At 36.5% G+C, this 18,298-nt stretch overlaps 4 protein-coding genes across 5 annotated transcripts in view; 2 read left to right on the top strand and 2 right to left on the bottom strand.

Moving 5' to 3' along the window:
- Positions 1 to 18,298, bottom strand: part of LOC307166693 (uncharacterized protein) — a gene marked incomplete at its 3' end in the record, with an annotated part of 34,664 nt that overhangs the window by 8,862 nt on the left and 7,504 nt on the right. The window contains exons 8-9 of the mRNA XM_079885206.1: positions 613 to 726; positions 109 to 186 (exon numbers count right to left, since the gene is read on the bottom strand). Of these exons, the coding sequence (XP_079741332.1) occupies positions 109 to 186; positions 613 to 726 (192 nt within the window). The remainder of the gene's footprint in view (positions 1 to 108; positions 187 to 612; positions 727 to 18,298) is intronic.
- Positions 2,558 to 11,494, top strand: LOC307156594 (galactose-specific lectin nattectin-like). The gene is made up of 6 exons (XM_079868049.1): positions 2,558 to 2,758; positions 3,177 to 3,212; positions 6,170 to 6,249; positions 6,736 to 6,870; positions 10,949 to 11,060; positions 11,152 to 11,494. Exons 1-6 carry the CDS (start codon positions 2,701 to 2,703, stop codon positions 11,208 to 11,210), a joined length of 480 nt encoding a protein of 159 aa, XP_079724175.1. The 5' UTR covers positions 2,558 to 2,700; the 3' UTR covers positions 11,211 to 11,494.
- Positions 2,559 to 18,298, top strand: part of LOC307156550 (galactose-specific lectin nattectin-like) — a 65,832-nt gene continuing 50,092 nt past the window's right edge. Inside the window, exon 1 of the mRNA XM_079867962.1 lies at positions 2,559 to 2,593. The gene's annotated coding sequence lies outside the window, so the exon portion shown is untranslated. The remainder of the gene's footprint in view (positions 2,594 to 18,298) is intronic.
- Positions 13,640 to 17,114, bottom strand: LOC307172086 (uncharacterized protein). Of its 2 annotated transcripts, none has more exons than XM_079894130.1 (6): positions 16,953 to 17,114; positions 15,410 to 15,505; positions 15,103 to 15,201; positions 14,200 to 14,218; positions 14,039 to 14,090; positions 13,640 to 13,935 (listed from the first exon to the last, which is right to left on the bottom strand). In XM_079894130.1, exons 2-6 carry the CDS (start codon positions 15,483 to 15,485, stop codon positions 13,873 to 13,875), a joined length of 309 nt encoding a protein of 102 aa, XP_079750256.1. In that variant the 5' UTR covers positions 15,486 to 15,505; positions 16,953 to 17,114; the 3' UTR covers positions 13,640 to 13,872. The 2 variants fall into 2 exon arrangements, with proteins under 2 accessions (XP_079750256.1, XP_079750257.1); XM_079894131.1 differs by having other exon boundaries at positions 13,640 to 13,928; positions 16,953 to 17,113.

The following is an 18,298-nucleotide window of genomic DNA, read 5'->3' on the forward strand; positions in this document are numbered from 1 at the left end:
CTGAATTATAATCAACTGGATTTTTACACAGAAAAACAGGTGGGATTTAAAACTACATGCTGCATATCATTGTAATGAATTATGAAGGAATCAGTATGCAGGTGTTACCTAGAGAGGGAATTCCAAACGAGTCGATCAAATGGAACAATTGAGACCCAGACAACATAATATTCCCCACCAAAAAAACTAAACAAAGTGAGAGAAAAGTAAGCATGATTGTAAGAATGAATTATATGATTCCAACAACTTGGACTGTACTGCAAATGCTCTCTCTCTCTCTCTCTTGTTCTGCTTGGTTGTTCATTTTGTAATGTTTAAACACTAATTTCGTCTGTGAAAGCTATCCCAGCCACAGTGAGCATTGGCTATCTCAGCCGTACAGCACTGAGGAACACTAAAGTCTGATGATTGATCAGGCTGAAAGTCTGTAAGGTTTAATGTTTTGCTCAGTCACATGTCAAGTACTTTTTCTATACTCTTGACACCTGAAAGTCTCATCAATGAACAAAACCAATGTTAATAAACTCATTAACCTAATAAATTTGTGCTTATATACTTAGCCTGCCACTTTAACAAAGTAAGTGTCGAATCAAATCATGCAGAAACACTTACTGTCACTCAGGGTGAGGCACGACAGCACAACAATTACAAAGCTGAATCCAGAAGCTACACGAGGTAAGATGCTTGTGTCATGTGCACTCTTTCTCCAGCCATATGTAAAAAGAACTAGAGGAATAGATAGAAATTAAATGTCACACAAGATAAATGATGTCCTGAGCAAGAACAGAACATATCTAAAGATGTGTTGAACTGAACAGTGTTTGTCAAACAAACAGTGTCACTTTAAGTGTCACCGGCCCACCAGTGATTTATTCATGCGTTGACTATAACAGGTTGTAGTTGCATTTGCTGACGACAGCAACAATCCTCCGTTCATTCGAGGTGACATATTCAAGGTAATGTTGAGTCCAGCAACTGCTCATGTTCTCTTTATCACATTCTGTTTACACAATGCTGTCACATTTGTGAGAATTTACAGGCAAAAACAGTTTTTTCATGCACGTCAAACCTGAGATGTTGTGCTTTTCAGCTCGGACTGGTGGAAAAAGAAAATCCATACAAAATACACTTTCAAGTGCAATTTTATAGCACTCTATCTATTCGTGTTTGTGGAAACATTTAGCTGTTGTGGAGTTACATTGATTCATCTCATCACTTGCAGTTGTATGTACAGTCATGTTTAACTTTTACACAAGTTGACACAGTTCCCTGAGGTCTTTATAAGACAGCTTCTGGTCCAATAGTGTTCAGTGCTTATCTGTGCAGCAACGACAGAACAGTTTGCTTGCTTTGCTCGAACATTTATTTTTTGACATGCTTGCAGAGAAAGTCTTCCCAAAACAAATTACTGGGTCACTTTTCATGTTTTCTGGGTTGGTAGAAGCACCGGGGACCAGATTATAGCACTTTAAACACTCTGTAGACTGGAACAATACTATGTACTCTGAGAAGTGTTGGTTTACCACTGGGGATTTTGCTGTGTACCTGTGTTGTAGTAATCATGATGACCTTGATTAGCTTGTTCAGGTGTATTTGATTAGGGTTGGAGCAAAACTCTGCAGGAAAGTACAGGGTGGGCCATTTATATGGATACACCGTAATAACATGGGAATGGTTGGTGATATTAAAGTCCTGTTTGTGGCACATTAGTATATGTGATGGTCACCACCCATCTTGAGGAGTTTGCCCCCTCACATATACTAATGTGCCACAAACAGGACTTTAATATCACCAACCATTCCCATGTTATTACGGTGTATCCATATAAATGGCCCACCCTGTAGATCTCGAGGTCCAGAGTTGAGGACGCCTGAGATTGGGCTAAAGACTGAGGCTGAAGTCAGTTGTAGTTCTTGTGTTCATCTCTCCTTCAGTGATTCTGCTTGTTAACATCAGGTGTTCATCACTAATGCCCAATCATCACTCAATTATTCACCTAATTATCTCTGTAACTTTAACACTGTAGAGTTGGACCATAAGTGATCCGAGTTGTGTTGATTGTACACTGGGGATTATAGGGGCTGTTTACACGACACCATTTTCAACTAAAAACGTTAAACTTTGAATGCATTTTGGTCATTCATTTACACGACAACGGCATTTTGGGTGGCAGAAAACTTTTTTTTTTTTTAACAGGTTTCAAAGTGCAAGCTTTTGAAAACAAAAATGTGAATCTCTGCAGACAATGACGTCATGCACATGCGTATTACATGTTCAGTCTATAGTGTTTCATCGCCATCTACTGGCCTGGCTGCAGAATACAGGTTTTTAGTCGTTTTCATGGATTCGTATGAATGGGGATCATTTTGACAATGGTGTCGTCTACACGCAGAAAACTCAAAGGAAAAACCTGTCGTGTAAACGTACCCTTACTGTGTAGAAATGGGTCAAGTACAAACTATAGAAACACAGTGTTTGAACAGGATGTGAGAACATGAGCAGGTGCTGATAAACGAACTCTCCTCCAGTATATAAAGATAACCCAGAGCTGCACAACACAATATCCAGACATTCACATTGATCTACTGAACTGGTTTGTGTCATGAGAATACACAATTTAACCATTAAACATTTTTAATAATTATTTATGTATAATTCTGTTTAAAATTCTGAGCAGAGTTCAGCACTCTTTGAGAAACAATGGCGGTCTGGACTGTCTACCTGTCTCTCGGTCTTCTCGTAGCTTTGAGTGTTTCAGGTAAGACCATTATTCCACGTTTCACATCATAACTGTTATTTTAACATGAACTATAGCACACCTGGGACTCTGTCATGACTTATCAGAATGGTCTAATATAGTATGTGCATTAAAATAAAGTTTGTTTCTTAATTATTATCATAACAGTAAGACAATAAAACAACATTTATACAATTATTTCAGCTAAAGTTATAGATTGTTATAAATGTATTTGTATTATTATTATTTTGACAACAAAAACATCAACAAATGTGTATGTTAATCCGTAGTATATTATTATTATTATTATTATTATTATTATTATTATTATTATTATTATTATTAATGGTAGTAGTAGTAATAGTAATAGTATATCAGTACCACTGCTGCTGCTACTAGCAGTTCTGTTTTAATAATGTTGTATTTCTTTCTTTTTAAGTGGAAACGAAGCCTATTGGAAATGAACGTTGTCGCGGTAAGGTTTCTCTAGTTTCTACTTCTCTTGTCAGTGTGTGTGTAAAGTACAGTCCGAAGGTCCAAAACCTGTGCATTAATCCACCTTACCCAGTCAACACGTTGATCTCACAGTGATCTCCCCATATGATTATCAATGATTATCAATGCGCGTTTCTTTTCCAAAGTTTGATGTCACCATTATGGTGATCAGTAGCCCCGTTTACATGTAGCATTGTATTCCGATTATAACCAGGTGCAAGTCCAATCAGAATGAAAATGCTCCATGTCAACACCTCAATCGGAATAAAAATGCTCAAACCGATTGAAATTTCAGTCGGATTGAAGGGGGTGGAATAAACCTTTTCATGAACCGATCAAAGGAAAGATCACACCATGTAAACGAGCTGATCCGATTACTTTGAGCGTACGTCTTTCTGCGCATGCCTGGTTTTGCGCCAGATAATTCTGTCAGCTAACATAATGCCTTCTGTTTGTGATCCGATGTGGATTCTGATCACCGTATAAGGTAGGAATATTTATACCCGATGCAAAAAAACTATGCACGCTAACCATTACCATAGTAAACATGGAAAATATGTACGCTTGAAGAAATCAGACAAATATCATAATCCTGTTTTTATTTTATCTTTCAGTAGCCTATGTCTCGGACTATCCTCTTTTTCTCTGACTGAAAATATAACTGTATCCTTCTGGGAGAGAGTGCTAAAGCTCCTCAGGTCATATTTTTGGTGGCATAATATTTGTAGAAATGAACATTCTTTCTAAATGTGATGTAAATGCGTCCTGTTACTAGGCTACCAAATAAACAGAAACAGACGCGAATAAGTTTTGTGTCCTCTTTCTTTTGTAAACGTTCACAAACGTCATAAACGGTAAACCACTTTATTTCTGTGACTAATGTGCAATTTTGACACAAATTAATTCATTATTATAAATGTATCGATTTTTATTGTAAACCTGTGGTAAAACATCTATTCTTGGGTTTTAAAATTCAATTAAACAACAAAAATGCCAGCAAACAGTCGCTCTTGTTTTGCGATCGATCAGGCTGTTTCCAGTGATTTCTTTCTGATCAGTTTTCTGATAAAACTTCCTTTTTTTCTTCTTTTTTTTTTTTTTTTTTTTTTTACAATAATGATGGCCTATATTTAATTATATGCTATAATGAGTGTGATATGAGTATGAGAATGAAAAACTGATGCAAATAGGCTACAAAACAAGACAATAATTAACAAAGAACAATAGCCTACACAATACAATAAAATGCCACGTTTATGGCTCGCACTGGCCCGACAGTGGAAACCCGTCTGATGCCTACAACTAAACGCGACAATTAAGTGATGCACCATCTTGACAGGATTGAAAACGTGGAAATAATGAGCTTCCAGATCCGTCAGACAAGCTGTGTGCGCATGTCAGAAAATGACTTCGATTGAAAGCGTCAGCACATGTAAACACCAGATCGGTTTAGATAACATCCCATGTAAACAGTCAACCGGAATCCGTCAATCAGAACGATCTCAATCAGAATAGCAAAAAAGTGTGCATGTAAACGGGGCTAGTGTTTGCTTTAGTTGGGCAGTTTGAGGCTTGTTGTATTAATGGCTGCTGGAGTGTGTTATGGCAGGAACAATAAGAGAAAATGTGATCAGATGATGCCATCTACTTGATGATGACGATAACTATAAAATCATCATGTAGTGCTCTGATCAGGTGATCTCTTCTAGACCTTCATATGTGTTATATTTTTCATATAATTGATTATATTAATATTTCAACAGAATGGCGTTCAACAGTATTTAAATAAAAAAAAAATCTATACATTTCAAATGTTTTTCATTGAGACACACTCAAAATTCAAGAATCAGCACATGAATCTCAATAACGGTGACATGCTTTATGATGCAATGTATTTTGGGAGCCACTGATGAGTTTTGTAAGATGCACCCAGAATGCATTGCGGTATGAACCATGTCACCATTATTGAGATTCACATGCTCATTCTTCATTCATGTCAGTGGCAGATGTTACTTAGTGGCAGAGGTTAGTTAGTGGCAGAGGTTCATTAGTGGTTAATTAGTGGCAGAGGTTAGTTAGTGGTTAATTAGTGGCAGAGGTTAGTTAGTGGTTAATTAGTGGCAGAAGTTAGTTAGTGGCAGAGGTTAATTAGTGGCAGAGGTTAGTTAGTGGCAGAGGTTAATTAGTGGCAGATGTTAATTAGTGGTTAATTAGTGGCAGAGGTTAGTTAGTGGTTAATTAGTGGCAGAGGTTAGTTAGTAATTAATTAGTGGCAGATATTAGGTAGTGGTTAGTTAGTGGCAGAGGCTAGTTAGTGGTTAGTTAGTGGCAGAGGTTAGGTAGTGGTTAGTTAGTGGCAGAGGTTAGTTAGTGGTTAGTTAGTGGCAGATGTTAGGTAGTGGTTAGTTAGTGGCAGAGGTTAGTTAGTGGTTAGTTAGTGGCAGAGGTTAGTTAGTGGTTAGTTAGTGGCAGAGGTTAGGTAGTGGTTAGTTAGTGGCAGAGATTAGGTAGTGGTTAGTTAGTGGCAGAGGCTAGTTAGTGGTTAGTTAGTGGCAGAGGTTAGTTAGTGGTTAGTTAGTGGCAGATGTTAGGTAGTGGTTAGTTAGTGGCAGAAGTAAGTCAGTGGTTAGTTAGTGGCAGAGTTAGTTGTCACAACATACAAGAAAGGTTGACATGGAGCAGATAAATCTCTAACCTCCGGAGTATCACCCGATTTAATCAAACGGTGAATGGAGGAGTGTCTGCTGGAGAAAAGAGAATGAGAGATCGTAAAACAAAAAGAACCAACATGGGCTCCGATTCTTAGAGATGGGGGGAACTGAGGGATTATATATGTTGTACCTATAGTGTACCTTTAAATGAAAGTTATTTAATTGCATAAATGGTCATTAATGAAAAAAAATTAAATAAATAAAAAATAAAACTTCCATTTAACAGTCTGTATGGACGGGTGGTCTGCCTTTGGATGCAGATGCTTCAAGTTTTTCTTTAACCTTCAAACATGGATTGATGCAGAGGTATGATACATTCAGCTTCTAATATTGCCAATATGACATAAAAATCATATAAGTATATTCTTGGTTAAATACAACTTAAGCTCTGTAAACATCTGTGCCACCTGTTAATTATTTACCTGTTAATTAACTTGTTCCTCAGTTTAAAAACAAAATATGTCCACAGTAAAGAAATTACAGTGGAGTTCTGGGGGCGAACATACATCACTGTGATGAGAATACAGACACAACACATTTCATGTTGTCATGAGAGGATCACTAAATATATTGTAAACTTGATATATGTGAAGTTATATCTAATCTATATGTACCATATAACAAGAACCTTTTATAGAAAAGTAGTCTAACCTCTAAAGACAGAATATGGCAAAAATAAACTACATGAGTAAAAATGATTTCAATGTTAATTAAAGGTATGTCAGATTTTGGAATATTCATTTAAAGCTATACATTAACTTTATACATTTCTGTTTGCTCATTTCTCTACAGAAATTGTGTTTGGACTTGGATGGGAACCTTGCTTCTGCACACAGCGTAGAGGAGTACGTTTTTATACAGAGGTTGATTAGATTTGAAGCTTCGAGCGCAACTCGTGCCTGGATCGGAGGTCATGATGCTGTTCAAGTATGCAAATATTATTTTGATTATATTGATTTCGATTTTTTTTGCTACTGCACAGCAAAATCCCCAGTGTTACGCCAACACTTCTAAGTAAGGAATAATGTACATTCAGCCGGTTGTTCTATTTATATGAACCAGACTATTAATAACCAGACTGACTTTATTTCTGTCGGACGTCAGCAGAAGTTCTCATGATGGTGATCAGTGTTTGCTAGTTGGGCAGTTTGTGTTACAAACCGTTCTGAGACACGAGGGTAGAGGATCCAAATGCAGCTTTTATTAAAGGGGTTATCCAGAATCGTAATCCAACAAGCAGAGGGTCAAGCACAGGAAGACAGTCCAAACAAACAAACAAACAAACAAAACAAAACAGGCAGGGGTCAGAGGCACAAGAGTAATCCACAGGACAGGCAAGAAAAAAAAAAAAAAAAACAGGGAAAACGCTCAGAAGTGCAGTGCAACAACATACAAAACTTTGCAGTGAGTGATGGGGTGAACCAGGCTTATATGGGGTGAACTAAACAAGATAATGAGATACAGGTGAATGTGATAATGAGTGCTGATGAGCCCAGGCAGAGAATGATGGGAGATGTAGTCTGTGAGTGAACATGAGAGTCTGGTGTGGAGTGCCCTCTGGTGGCTCTCAAGGGCACTCCAGCTGGTGACCGTTACAGTTTGACTCTTGGCTTTTCATGTGAGTCTGTGGTCTTTGTTATAGCGTTTACTAAAACATCATTTGTTGCCAGAAACAAAAACAATCAGGTGATAAAGTTTTCACCATCTTGAAGTAGAATAAGTCACTAACCCTATTAGAGACCAGATAAGGTTATTTGTTATTAATAGAGTATTTTCTCTGACAATACTTACTTGCCACAGATCAAACATTCTAAATTTAGATTTTTTTTTATTTTTTTATTTAATTATGGGGAAACACATCCACATTTGAATTTCATTGTTACTAAAACCAACAATTAACTTAAAAAGCAAAGAGTCAAACTGCAAACTAAAGCAAACATGTATCACCATAATGGTGATTAAACATGTTTGTACACTGTTGCAATAAAAACAAACAAACAAACAAATAAATAAATAAATAAAAGTCTGGTTAGTAATAAGTGAAGCTGGTAATGCTGTTTGTGGAGTTGTTTAATCCTCCTCTGCTGAGATCTTCACAGATTTAATGTCTTCTTTTCTCTTCAGCTGATTTCATCTAAGACTGTCTGAGGTCAGTTGTAGTTCTTGTGTTTCTCTTTCCTTCAGTGATTCTGCTTGTTAACAGCAGGTGTTCATCACTAATGCTCAATCATCATTAGTAACTAAATCACAAACATAACCGGAAGCAGGAAATGAAACTATGGGAAAGATCCATTTAACTATGAAAAGAACCATCAGCTTATCATTTTCACCTCATTAAATGTATACTTGCATGGCCTTTACAGCGGAAACATTTCGATGGTTCCATGAGTCTCAATCGATTTCTTCGCCGTTGAATGAAGAAAAGTTGGTGAACTTGAGTGGTTTGTTTGACTCTGTTCTGGTTGAAGGTTTTCTCTCTCTCCATGAGCACATGGCTGAGCACATGCAGATTGTGACCTGTCGGCCCTGGGCGGGGGAGGCCACTCAGGCAACCAAGGGGTGAGGAAGTCGGAAGAGTTGATGGTTGCCCATTCAGTGATGGTAAAGTTGCAGTTTTCTTCTGAGTTGGATCGAAGAAAATACAGTCTGACTCTGTTGGGAGAGTGAAGACATAGCAGACTGTGGTCACGGCCCATGGTGGGGTGGGGCGTCCCCACAGACATCAACCTGAAGAAGCAGCAGTGAAGGCCAGAAGAAGAGAGAGCAGGGTCACTGTGGATTTGTCTCTAATTAAGCCTGAGAAAAGCCCCACCTCTCTGGGTTTGCTTGACCAATGAGAAGGGTGGAATTTCCAAGCGGGAAGATTCCTCTGTGGTTGATTTATGAATCTTTGTTCTAAGTGTGCTCATTTGCATGTGCAGCTGGATTGGTTTCTGATGAAGAAAAAATGGTTTCTGATGTTGCACAGCTATCGGCATATCATGTACACAATCATTTCGATCTTCAAAGTACCAATTTACAGAGACCAAACATGGTATAGGTGAGGTTGCATTGACCGTTGTTTCTATCATAAAATACACATTATAAAAAAAATTATAAAAAAAATAAAGAATTAAAAGACACTACACAAGACAGTAAATCATTCACACAATGTTCTGGGATGCATGTTCATTTATAGATCAGTTTGTCTATAAATGAATGCAGCAAAGTCTGTTTTGAGGTCTGAAGACAGAAACAAAGTCTGTTTCTGTCTTCCCTATGGTCTCTGTCTTGATACACATGACCACATTTTTAACAGCAATAAAACCAACTTATCTGATCGTAGTCATGGTAACCAAGACCCTTCTTGCCCTTGTTGGGGGAATGGGACCATAGATCCCACAGTGAGTTTGAAAGATTATTTGTTACATATAACAAATAATTGTGTCTGACTTGTCTCAGTCGTTACACTCTGATTATAGCTCTATACAGATGGTAATTGTATTTCATGTTGACGTCTGTAAAAATGAATTTGCATGGCATTATTCCAAGCATGTGCCATTTTATTAACAGCAGACAATCATGCAACCGACCGCGTGATCAGCGCACGCTCCCACAAAACTCAAATTCATTTTTACATACGTCAACATGAGAAACAATTACCATTTGAATAGGGCTTCAGAGTTACTGTAAAAATGAATTTGCATGTCACCTCAGTGATGAAACTCATGCATTCAGATGATGATTTGGAGGAGCGAGTTTTGTGATCCACGAACCCAGGAACGCACTGCTCATGTGGTCAGTCACATGATTGTCTGCTTTAAATAAAATGTCATATGCTTGGAATAATACGGATAAATTCATATTTAATTTAATAATATAAAAATGATGTCCTATTTATTATGTGATTATTTAAATCTCTTTCCAAACTGGAAGCTAGACACGCTTGAAATGGTTTTCAAACCATTTTTATCTCAAAATGATGGATGACATTTTTAAAATATTAAAATAAGTTAATGCAGCCTCTTATTTACATGAGGTAAATAAAGCTGCTTGGTTTATATTTTTAATGTATATTTATATATTTAATGTAAATAGCCTAATTCTAATAGCCTACATTTTAAAATTGTATTGCTGTAACGGCCCAAAGTTTACTTTTTTTTTTTTTTTTTCCTCCTGTCGCTGAGGTGGAGCGGTGATGGAATATTGTTCTTGTAAATACTTCCCAGCATTTCCGTAAATAAAAAGTGTAGAACTTTAAAATGCATGCAAATATGTGAAGTGCAGCAGTTATGGTGTTACGCAGTGCTCAAAAATGATTCAAACAGTGAATTTCGAAATTATCTCATCTTGTAAACTCAGAGATGTGGATTCGGACGGCAATTAAATCCTCACATGACCTTAACGTTTGTCAATAAACAGTAGGTAATTCAGCCAGGGATTTTTACGCGGATGATGGGAGAAAAACCCTGACATTCTGGATTCTGACAGCAATAAAATCACTGACTTACCCCTGTAAATGTTGAAAATACCTCACAACCCCATGAGAAACATTTGCTGTCCGAATACGGCTTAAGACTGTGTAGAGTGGGACCATATGTGCTCTGAGTAGAGATGATTTAACACTGGGGATGTTACTGTGTGGGCATTTACAGTTATATTTACATTAAAACTTTTTTTTTTTCAAAATGCATAAAGATAGATGTGCTTTTAAAATGTTTTGAATAGTTAGTTTAGGGCCTTGAGATGGGCGCCACTCACCATGATGATGCCATACTCGAGAGAAACGATTGTGAAACTTGATATGAAATAGATGGCTGATAGAGTTAATTGAGCAATTTAGCCCTGTCTTAAATATTCTTCACATATGCTTCACTGATAACCTGTTTGTGAAATAATTTCTGTTTAGATTTCTGACATTTTTAAAGTGGAGATGGGGTTAGGGTTCATGAGGAATCTTCTTTTAGATGAATAAAGATACAATGAAGCTAATAAACACAATGTCTTTTTTCTCTTCTGTTCACAGGAGGGAGTTTGGCTCTGGAGTGATGGAACCAAAATGAACTTTGAATACTGGTCTACTCACGAGCCCGATGATGACTGGTACAATGAGCGCTGCCTTGAGCTGAAATTTACAAGTAAGTGCTTTTAATGTTCACAAACAAACATTATTTAGTTTTTCATAATATAAAAATGATAAAAACAAAATTTTTTTCTTTCTTGCAACAGATGGCTACTGGGATGATGACGTATGTACTGTAAAGAAGCCGTTTGTGTGTGTGAACTGAACCAGCATGTGGAAAATCAATAGAAGAAACAAGCACCTTTAACTCATTTACTTTCCTTTAGAAATGTTCAATGGAGATAATAAATGTGTTTTAAAAAAAGGTTAATTTAGGTTGTTTGATTGTTTTTTTGTGAATGCTAAGTTAATTGACACCTGTTAAACACCATTTTTTTAATATATAATTTGGGTATCACTCCACAGTCTCTCTTTTGGCATCCTAAAATGGCACCAACAGTAAAAAAAAAATGTGAAAAACAAAATTAATAAACAGGTTTTGTGGCTCAGATAAGGTCCAGTTCTGGTTTATTTCTTTGCTCTTGGCTGACATGTGGCATTGCTATGGCCTGCTTGTGGCCCAGATCTGGCAAACAGGAGCGGTCCGCCCAAGTGCCGTCATTCAACACTGCATGAGGGCCAGATCATCTTTCCACAAGTGCCAGATGTGGGCCGGATCTGGGACGTCACAATGTTTCAATGTGGGGAGGAACTAAAAATAGAGCCATTAACCTGAAACCTGCTCTAAAGTCAATGGCATAGTATTATTTTTGTTATTTAAAGAGTGTGTTAGTAATGTGCGCCTGTAGGTGGCTCCACAACACATGTACACTCTGCTTATTACACACACACACACTGCTTATTACACACACAGGGCAGCACACAGACATGACAAATATTAAAAATAAAAGATTATTATTGTGTATATATTCAACACACTGTTAACAGTTTCAGTTTCAGAGTGAAAGTACAGTTTATCCCAGGTTAATAATTGCATTACTTTCACAGTTATTACACAGTTATTCGTGAAAAATAAAAAAAATAAAAATAAAATGGAGGGTTAATAACTTTAGGAGAGGTACATTTATGATTTCTTCCTTCTGTTGAACACAAAAGGAGATATTTTGAAGAATGTTGGTAAGCAGACAATCAATGGACTGAAGTCAGTGGGGTCCATCAACGGTTTGGTTTACGACATTCTTCAAAATATATATATATATATATTTTAACTAACTAACTTTAACTAACTAACCCAAAATCTCTAAATTACCTCCAGTACCTAGGTAACAACCTAAACTGCTGATGTAAATACAGCTAAAAAAAAAAAAAAAACATTGATAAAAGCAGCCTTATTAATTATGTATGCCCAAGTGCATGATGACAACACCAGTACCAGAAAAGTTGAGTAGGCTTTACTTAATTTTATAATGTTGATATTTACACTTTAATTTCTACAAGTACTAATATATAATTCACTTTTTCATAGAATTTTTTTTTTTTTTTCTGAAGTATTTACTTCACAACAGAATCATTTTCACCAGTGTTTTTGATGAATGTTCTTTAAATATTAAGAATCACTAACTTTCTGACTCAATAAAAACGGCTTTGGATGATACATAGAGAATTCCCCTGAGTTTGAATAACAGTCCAAATGACAATGGTGTATGGCTTTCTCCGATTAGACAAGTTATGCAGTGAACATTGATGACACACAGATTAAGTGCTGGAAGTCATGTCTCCCTCCACTGGAGTCATGAGATTTGTGGGATTGACCTCGGAACACACAGACCCCTTCTGATTGGCTGACATGCCTCTTGTGTATGAGTACACTTATTATACAATATCCAGCAGAAAAACTCAGTTTGCTGTATGGGCTACCTGATCACATTACTACAGTAAACGCAGGAAAATACTGATCAGCATGTGAAGAAATAATCAACTTTTAACAACTTAACTATATGAACCAAAGAGGGCAGAGGTGATGGTCTGTTGTGATGTTGGTCTATTAATGATTTTTAATGTTTTTCCATTGGGGCTTATATAAGATGGATTGAGGTTAATAAATCTGCATTGTATATTATTGTTAGATGACAACAGATCAATTTGATGAAACTAAAAGACAATCTTCTATATGAGCAGTAACCAGCAAAATAATAGAAACAGTCTACTGAAAAACTAGTGGTTCTGATGAACTGCACAACTGAACACTTTTCAAGCAGAAAGGTTTTTTCTTTTTCGTTTTCATATTTGATGAGCTTGAAGACAATAGAAAGCATTCTCTGAACATGTATTATTATCTGACAGCACTCACACACACATAATAAACATAACACACACTAAATTCAGACACTTTACAAAAGGATTTGTATGTTTTTACAAACTGGTTTGTAAACATTACAAAAATATATTTGGCACAGCATTCTGCACCTTCAGTGTATGACTACATACAGTACATTATCAAAATAAAGCCAAACACAAACATAAGCAGATCCATTTTCAGTTGAAAAATCATTAAAAGAGTCATTAAAAGTAAAAACAGTCTGTGCATAAAAGCTGATGCCTAATACTGATGCAATAGCCAAAAAACATCTTCAACTCCCTCATATTGAACTAAATACTCAAAGATGAATATTCAACACATTTACAAAAGCGCTGTACCGAAATCTGACTGTTTGTGAAATTTTTGTTGTTGTTTATAACAAGCTTAATACTGCCATGATTAACTTTTGAAATGATTCAACGACCAATATAAAATTATCCAAGCAATTTGCAACAGAATGCAACACATTTTGAAGTCTTTATTCTGGTTTAGTTGGTTTTTACAGACGGAGAGAGCATCAGAGTGCAGGAGAAATGTGGAAGAGTCCGTGTCTCGATCACTGTGTCTGTCAAACAGCAGAATCAGGCGCTGACAGATCCTTCATTTCTCGAGTCTCTGCTGGTTCTGTGTTCTGTGTTTAAAACAAGACATTGTTATTTGGCAACTACACATCTGAACTGTGAGGATGACAAACCTTGCAGATCAGTTTATATCACACATAATTAATGTATTACCATGAGTTGACGGCTGTGTCTTTGATGTGTGTTTCTTTGATTGTGTGTAAATCTGTATCAGCAAAGACAATTACAGATTTAACATTGATATACACAGCTGAATGTACTGTAACATACATAGGTCTACATGAGAGCTGTGTTGAGTAAAAATCTGAACTTACTTAGTTGTAACAACCTTCCCTATATGACAGGAGACATTAGAGAGAGAAAGTTGTTTAAAATGTTAATAATAATTATTAAGGGAAAATCAGAATCACAGGAAGTAAATCAGTCTCTGTAAGGAGTATGTGAATGTTTGTCTCATTTTACCAGCATTGAACCTCCTTCATTTCAATAACTGTTTGCATATGTTACAAATTAGCATTATGGATACTGGCAAATAAACCAGTGAACCACCAGCCCTGTTCACTGTCATATTAGGATACACTCTTAAAAATACAGGTTATTTACTGTTATTGAAGCTCCAGTGAAGAAACTTTAACATCCAAGGAATATTTCCATAGTTTAAAGGTTCTTTATAGTGGAAAAGGTTTCTTTAGATTAAAAAAAAAAAAAAAAAACTTAACTCACACTAAAGGCCTATTTACACCACTACACGCATTTTTACTGACTGGAAAGCTATCCGATTTGTTAAAACGGTTCCATTTACACTTGGCCACATAAATGTGTCTCTGCAAAATCAATACAAATTTGATCTTCAGTTCCCGCGCTATATGCAAAATTAGTGTGTTTTGTGTTTACACTATATGCATAATTCTGTTTGAAAACAGTTGAAAACATAAAACAGTTTGGAGTTATGATCCATTACGTATAGGCTACGTTTTATCACTGTAGCGCCACCATCAGGCCGATCGGGGCGAGCCTTGGTGACGTTGTAGATGCTGTGAGAACTACCAGCCCTAAAAGTTTCAAGTCTCTATGACTTATAGTTTGGTCAGCCTGATCACTTTTAGGGGAGAATGCTGATCCTTGGAAATTTTAGCATTTACAATTGGGTTTCAGTGCCTTACGCTTGAACTCCTAATAATAATAAATAAAAAATATATTTTTAAAAAGATACTTACAGTAAGCATGCATTAGTAAAATGAGCCAATACAAGGCAAAAACACATTCAGAGGGGAAGACAATGACTCTCAGATCCTTCAAGACGCGCTCACCGTTTCCTAAGAATTAAAATGATAGAATAACATTGAAGAGAAAGGAAGATACACGGGACATTTGAAAGCAAAACGATAAAGCACATTTTAGTAGTTTCTATAATGTTGTGTTCGGTTCATTTTCAGCGTGTTTTTTTTTTTTTAATTAGTAAAACTGTGATGTTTAAAGATTTCTATAATGTAATGTAATATAACATTTTAGATATGTACTTACGTGCTTTCAGGATCAGTTCTGCTGTCAGTGTAACAGAGCTCAACAAAACCAGACCAACTGCTCCAAACATGTACATGATGAAATTACAGAGATGCACTATAACACACACACACACACACACACACACACACACACACACACACACAAATAGTTGCATTAATTAAACTGATATCTTGTCATTGCAATATTATAGAGCATAAATACAATAAAGTTTATATATATACAGTGGGGAGAACAAGTATTTGATACACTGCCGATTTTGCAGGTTTTCCTACTTACAAAGCATGTAGAGGTCTCTAATTTTTATCATAGGTACACTTCAATTGTGAGAGACGGAATCTAAAACAAAAATCCAGAAAATCACATTGTATGATTTTTAAATAATTCATTTGCATTTTATTGCATTATTAATCACCTACCAACCAGTAAGAATTCCGGCTCTCACAGACCTGTTAGTTTTTCTTTAAGAAGCCCTCCTGTTCTCCACTCATTACCTGTATTAATTGCACCTGTTTGAACTCGTTACCTGTATAAAAGACACCTGTCCACACACTCAATCAAACAGACTCCAACCTCTCCACAATGGCCAAGACCAGAGAGCTTTGTAAGGACATCAGGGATAAAATTGTAGACCTGAACAAGGCTGGGATGGGCTACAGGACAATAGGCAAGCAGCTTGGTGAGAAGGCAACAACTGTTGGCGCAATTATTAGAAAATGGAAGAAGTTCAAGATGATGGTCAATCTCCCTCGGTCTGGGGCACCATGCAAGATCTCACCTCGTGGGGCATCAATGATCATGAGGAAGGTGAGGGATCAGCCCAGAACTACACGGCAGGACCTGGTCAATGACCTGAAGAGAGCTGGGACCACAGTCTCAAAGAAAACCATTAGTAACACACTACGCCGTCATGGATTAAAATCCTGCAGCGCACGCAAGGTCCCCCTGCTCAAGCCAGCGCATGTCCAGGCCCGTCTGAAGTTTGCCAATGACCATCTGGATGATTCAGAGGAGGAATGGGAGAAGGTCATGTGGTCTGATGAGATAAAAATAGAGCTTTTTGGTCTAAACTCCACTCGCCGTGTTTGGAGGAAGAAGAAGGATGAGTACAACCCCAAGAACACCATCCCAACCGTGAAGCATGGAGGTGGAAACATCATTTTTTGGGGATGCTTTTCTGCAAAGGGGACAGGACGACTGCACCGTATTGAGGGGAGGATGGATGGGGCCATGTATCGGCCAAAATCCCTGCAGTGTGTGCAAACCTGGTCAAGAACTACAGGAAACGTATGATCTTCTGGATTTTTGTTTTAGATTCCATCACTCACAGTTGAAGTGTACCTATGATAAAAATGACAGACTTCTACATGCTTTGTAAGTGGGAAAACCTGCTAAACCAGCAGTGTATCAAATACTTGTTCTCCCCACTATATATATATATATATATATATATATATAATGTAAACTTTATTGTATGGATGCTAATTTGGATTATTTAATTTTTAATTAGGTTTCTTATTAAAATTCAGCAGTGAGTAATTACGTGTATTTGATCCTTGTTGGTTTGTCTCAGTCTGTTGTTGTCTCTGGATTTCTGAATGTTCTGACTCTGTGTTAAAACAAAACTGAAATCTGATTCAAAAGCCAAAAGGATGCGAAGAGAATATGGATTTATCCTGGGATCATAATATCTAATCTAGTAATAAAAAAATACAGACAACAACATGGTTTTATTGACTAATTTACTGAAAGGCCTACAAATCAATCAACCAATCAGACAGTCAGTCAATCAATCAATCAATCAATCAATCAATCAATCAATCAATCAATCAAAAGGTCTAGTAAAGGGAGAGAATACCCAGTGTTGGGCAGTAACTGATTATTCAGTATGAATAATGTTTTCATATTCCAAAAAATAAGCACTTGAAAATACATTTAAATGTTAGAATACTCATAATCAGAATACACAATGGCAGTAAATTCAATATTGATTGATTCTCCCTAATTATTATTATTATTATTATTATTATTATTTTATAATATAGTTTGTTGCTTTTACGTTCAAGAAATACTCAGAACATGGAGAAGCCATACAGCATATATGGCAACTGGATTTACAGAAATCATTTAACTTTTAAGGAAAAGTGTGTGAAAAAGTGATGCTGATAACTGAATAACAGCCTTATATACTAAACTGTTTTATGTTTTTTCACATTTCAGTTTTTTTTTTTTTTTTTACATTCAATGCCCTATAATGAAATGTGTAATTATTGTATTGTAATTATTGTAATGTATTAAAAATAACCAAAAACTGAAGTGTCACATTGGCATTAGTATTCAGTGCTGAGGTGAAGCACATTTGCCAGTGAGTGATTACAGTCTCTGGTCTTTTGGAATATAATAAGATGAGCTTTGCACGCATGGATTTCTGTAAAGCTTGTCATTATAAAGTGGACATACGGCCCAGTCTAAGGTCCTGAGTTATCTGGATCAGGTTATTTATTTATTTATTTATTGCTTTCAGCTTTCCTTCTGCCCTAACTAGTTCTCTAGTCCCTGTCGATTACAGTATAAACAGCTTCACTGCATGATGAAATTAAATGATGAAACCTCGGCGTTGGGTTGGTGTTGTACAGATGATGAACAGTGTCTAGTTTATTCATGAGATGACTCTTGGAATCGAGGTTCATCAGACACTGAATCTTGTTTCCCACTGTCAAAGAGTCCTTTGGGTGTCATTTTACAAATTTCAAGCATGTGTTATTCACTGAGGAGAGGCTTCTGTACAGCCACTTTGCCATAAAGCTCAGATCAGTGAATGTTGTAGAGATGGTTGGTTTCTGTATCTCAGTTAATTAATAATAATATGGCTTGGCAAATGATACGTTC

Source organism: Squalius cephalus, assembly GCF_949319135.1.
Source record: "Squalius cephalus genome assembly, chromosome: 1".
Classification (NCBI taxonomy): domain Eukaryota; kingdom Metazoa; phylum Chordata; class Actinopteri; order Cypriniformes; family Leuciscidae; genus Squalius; species Squalius cephalus.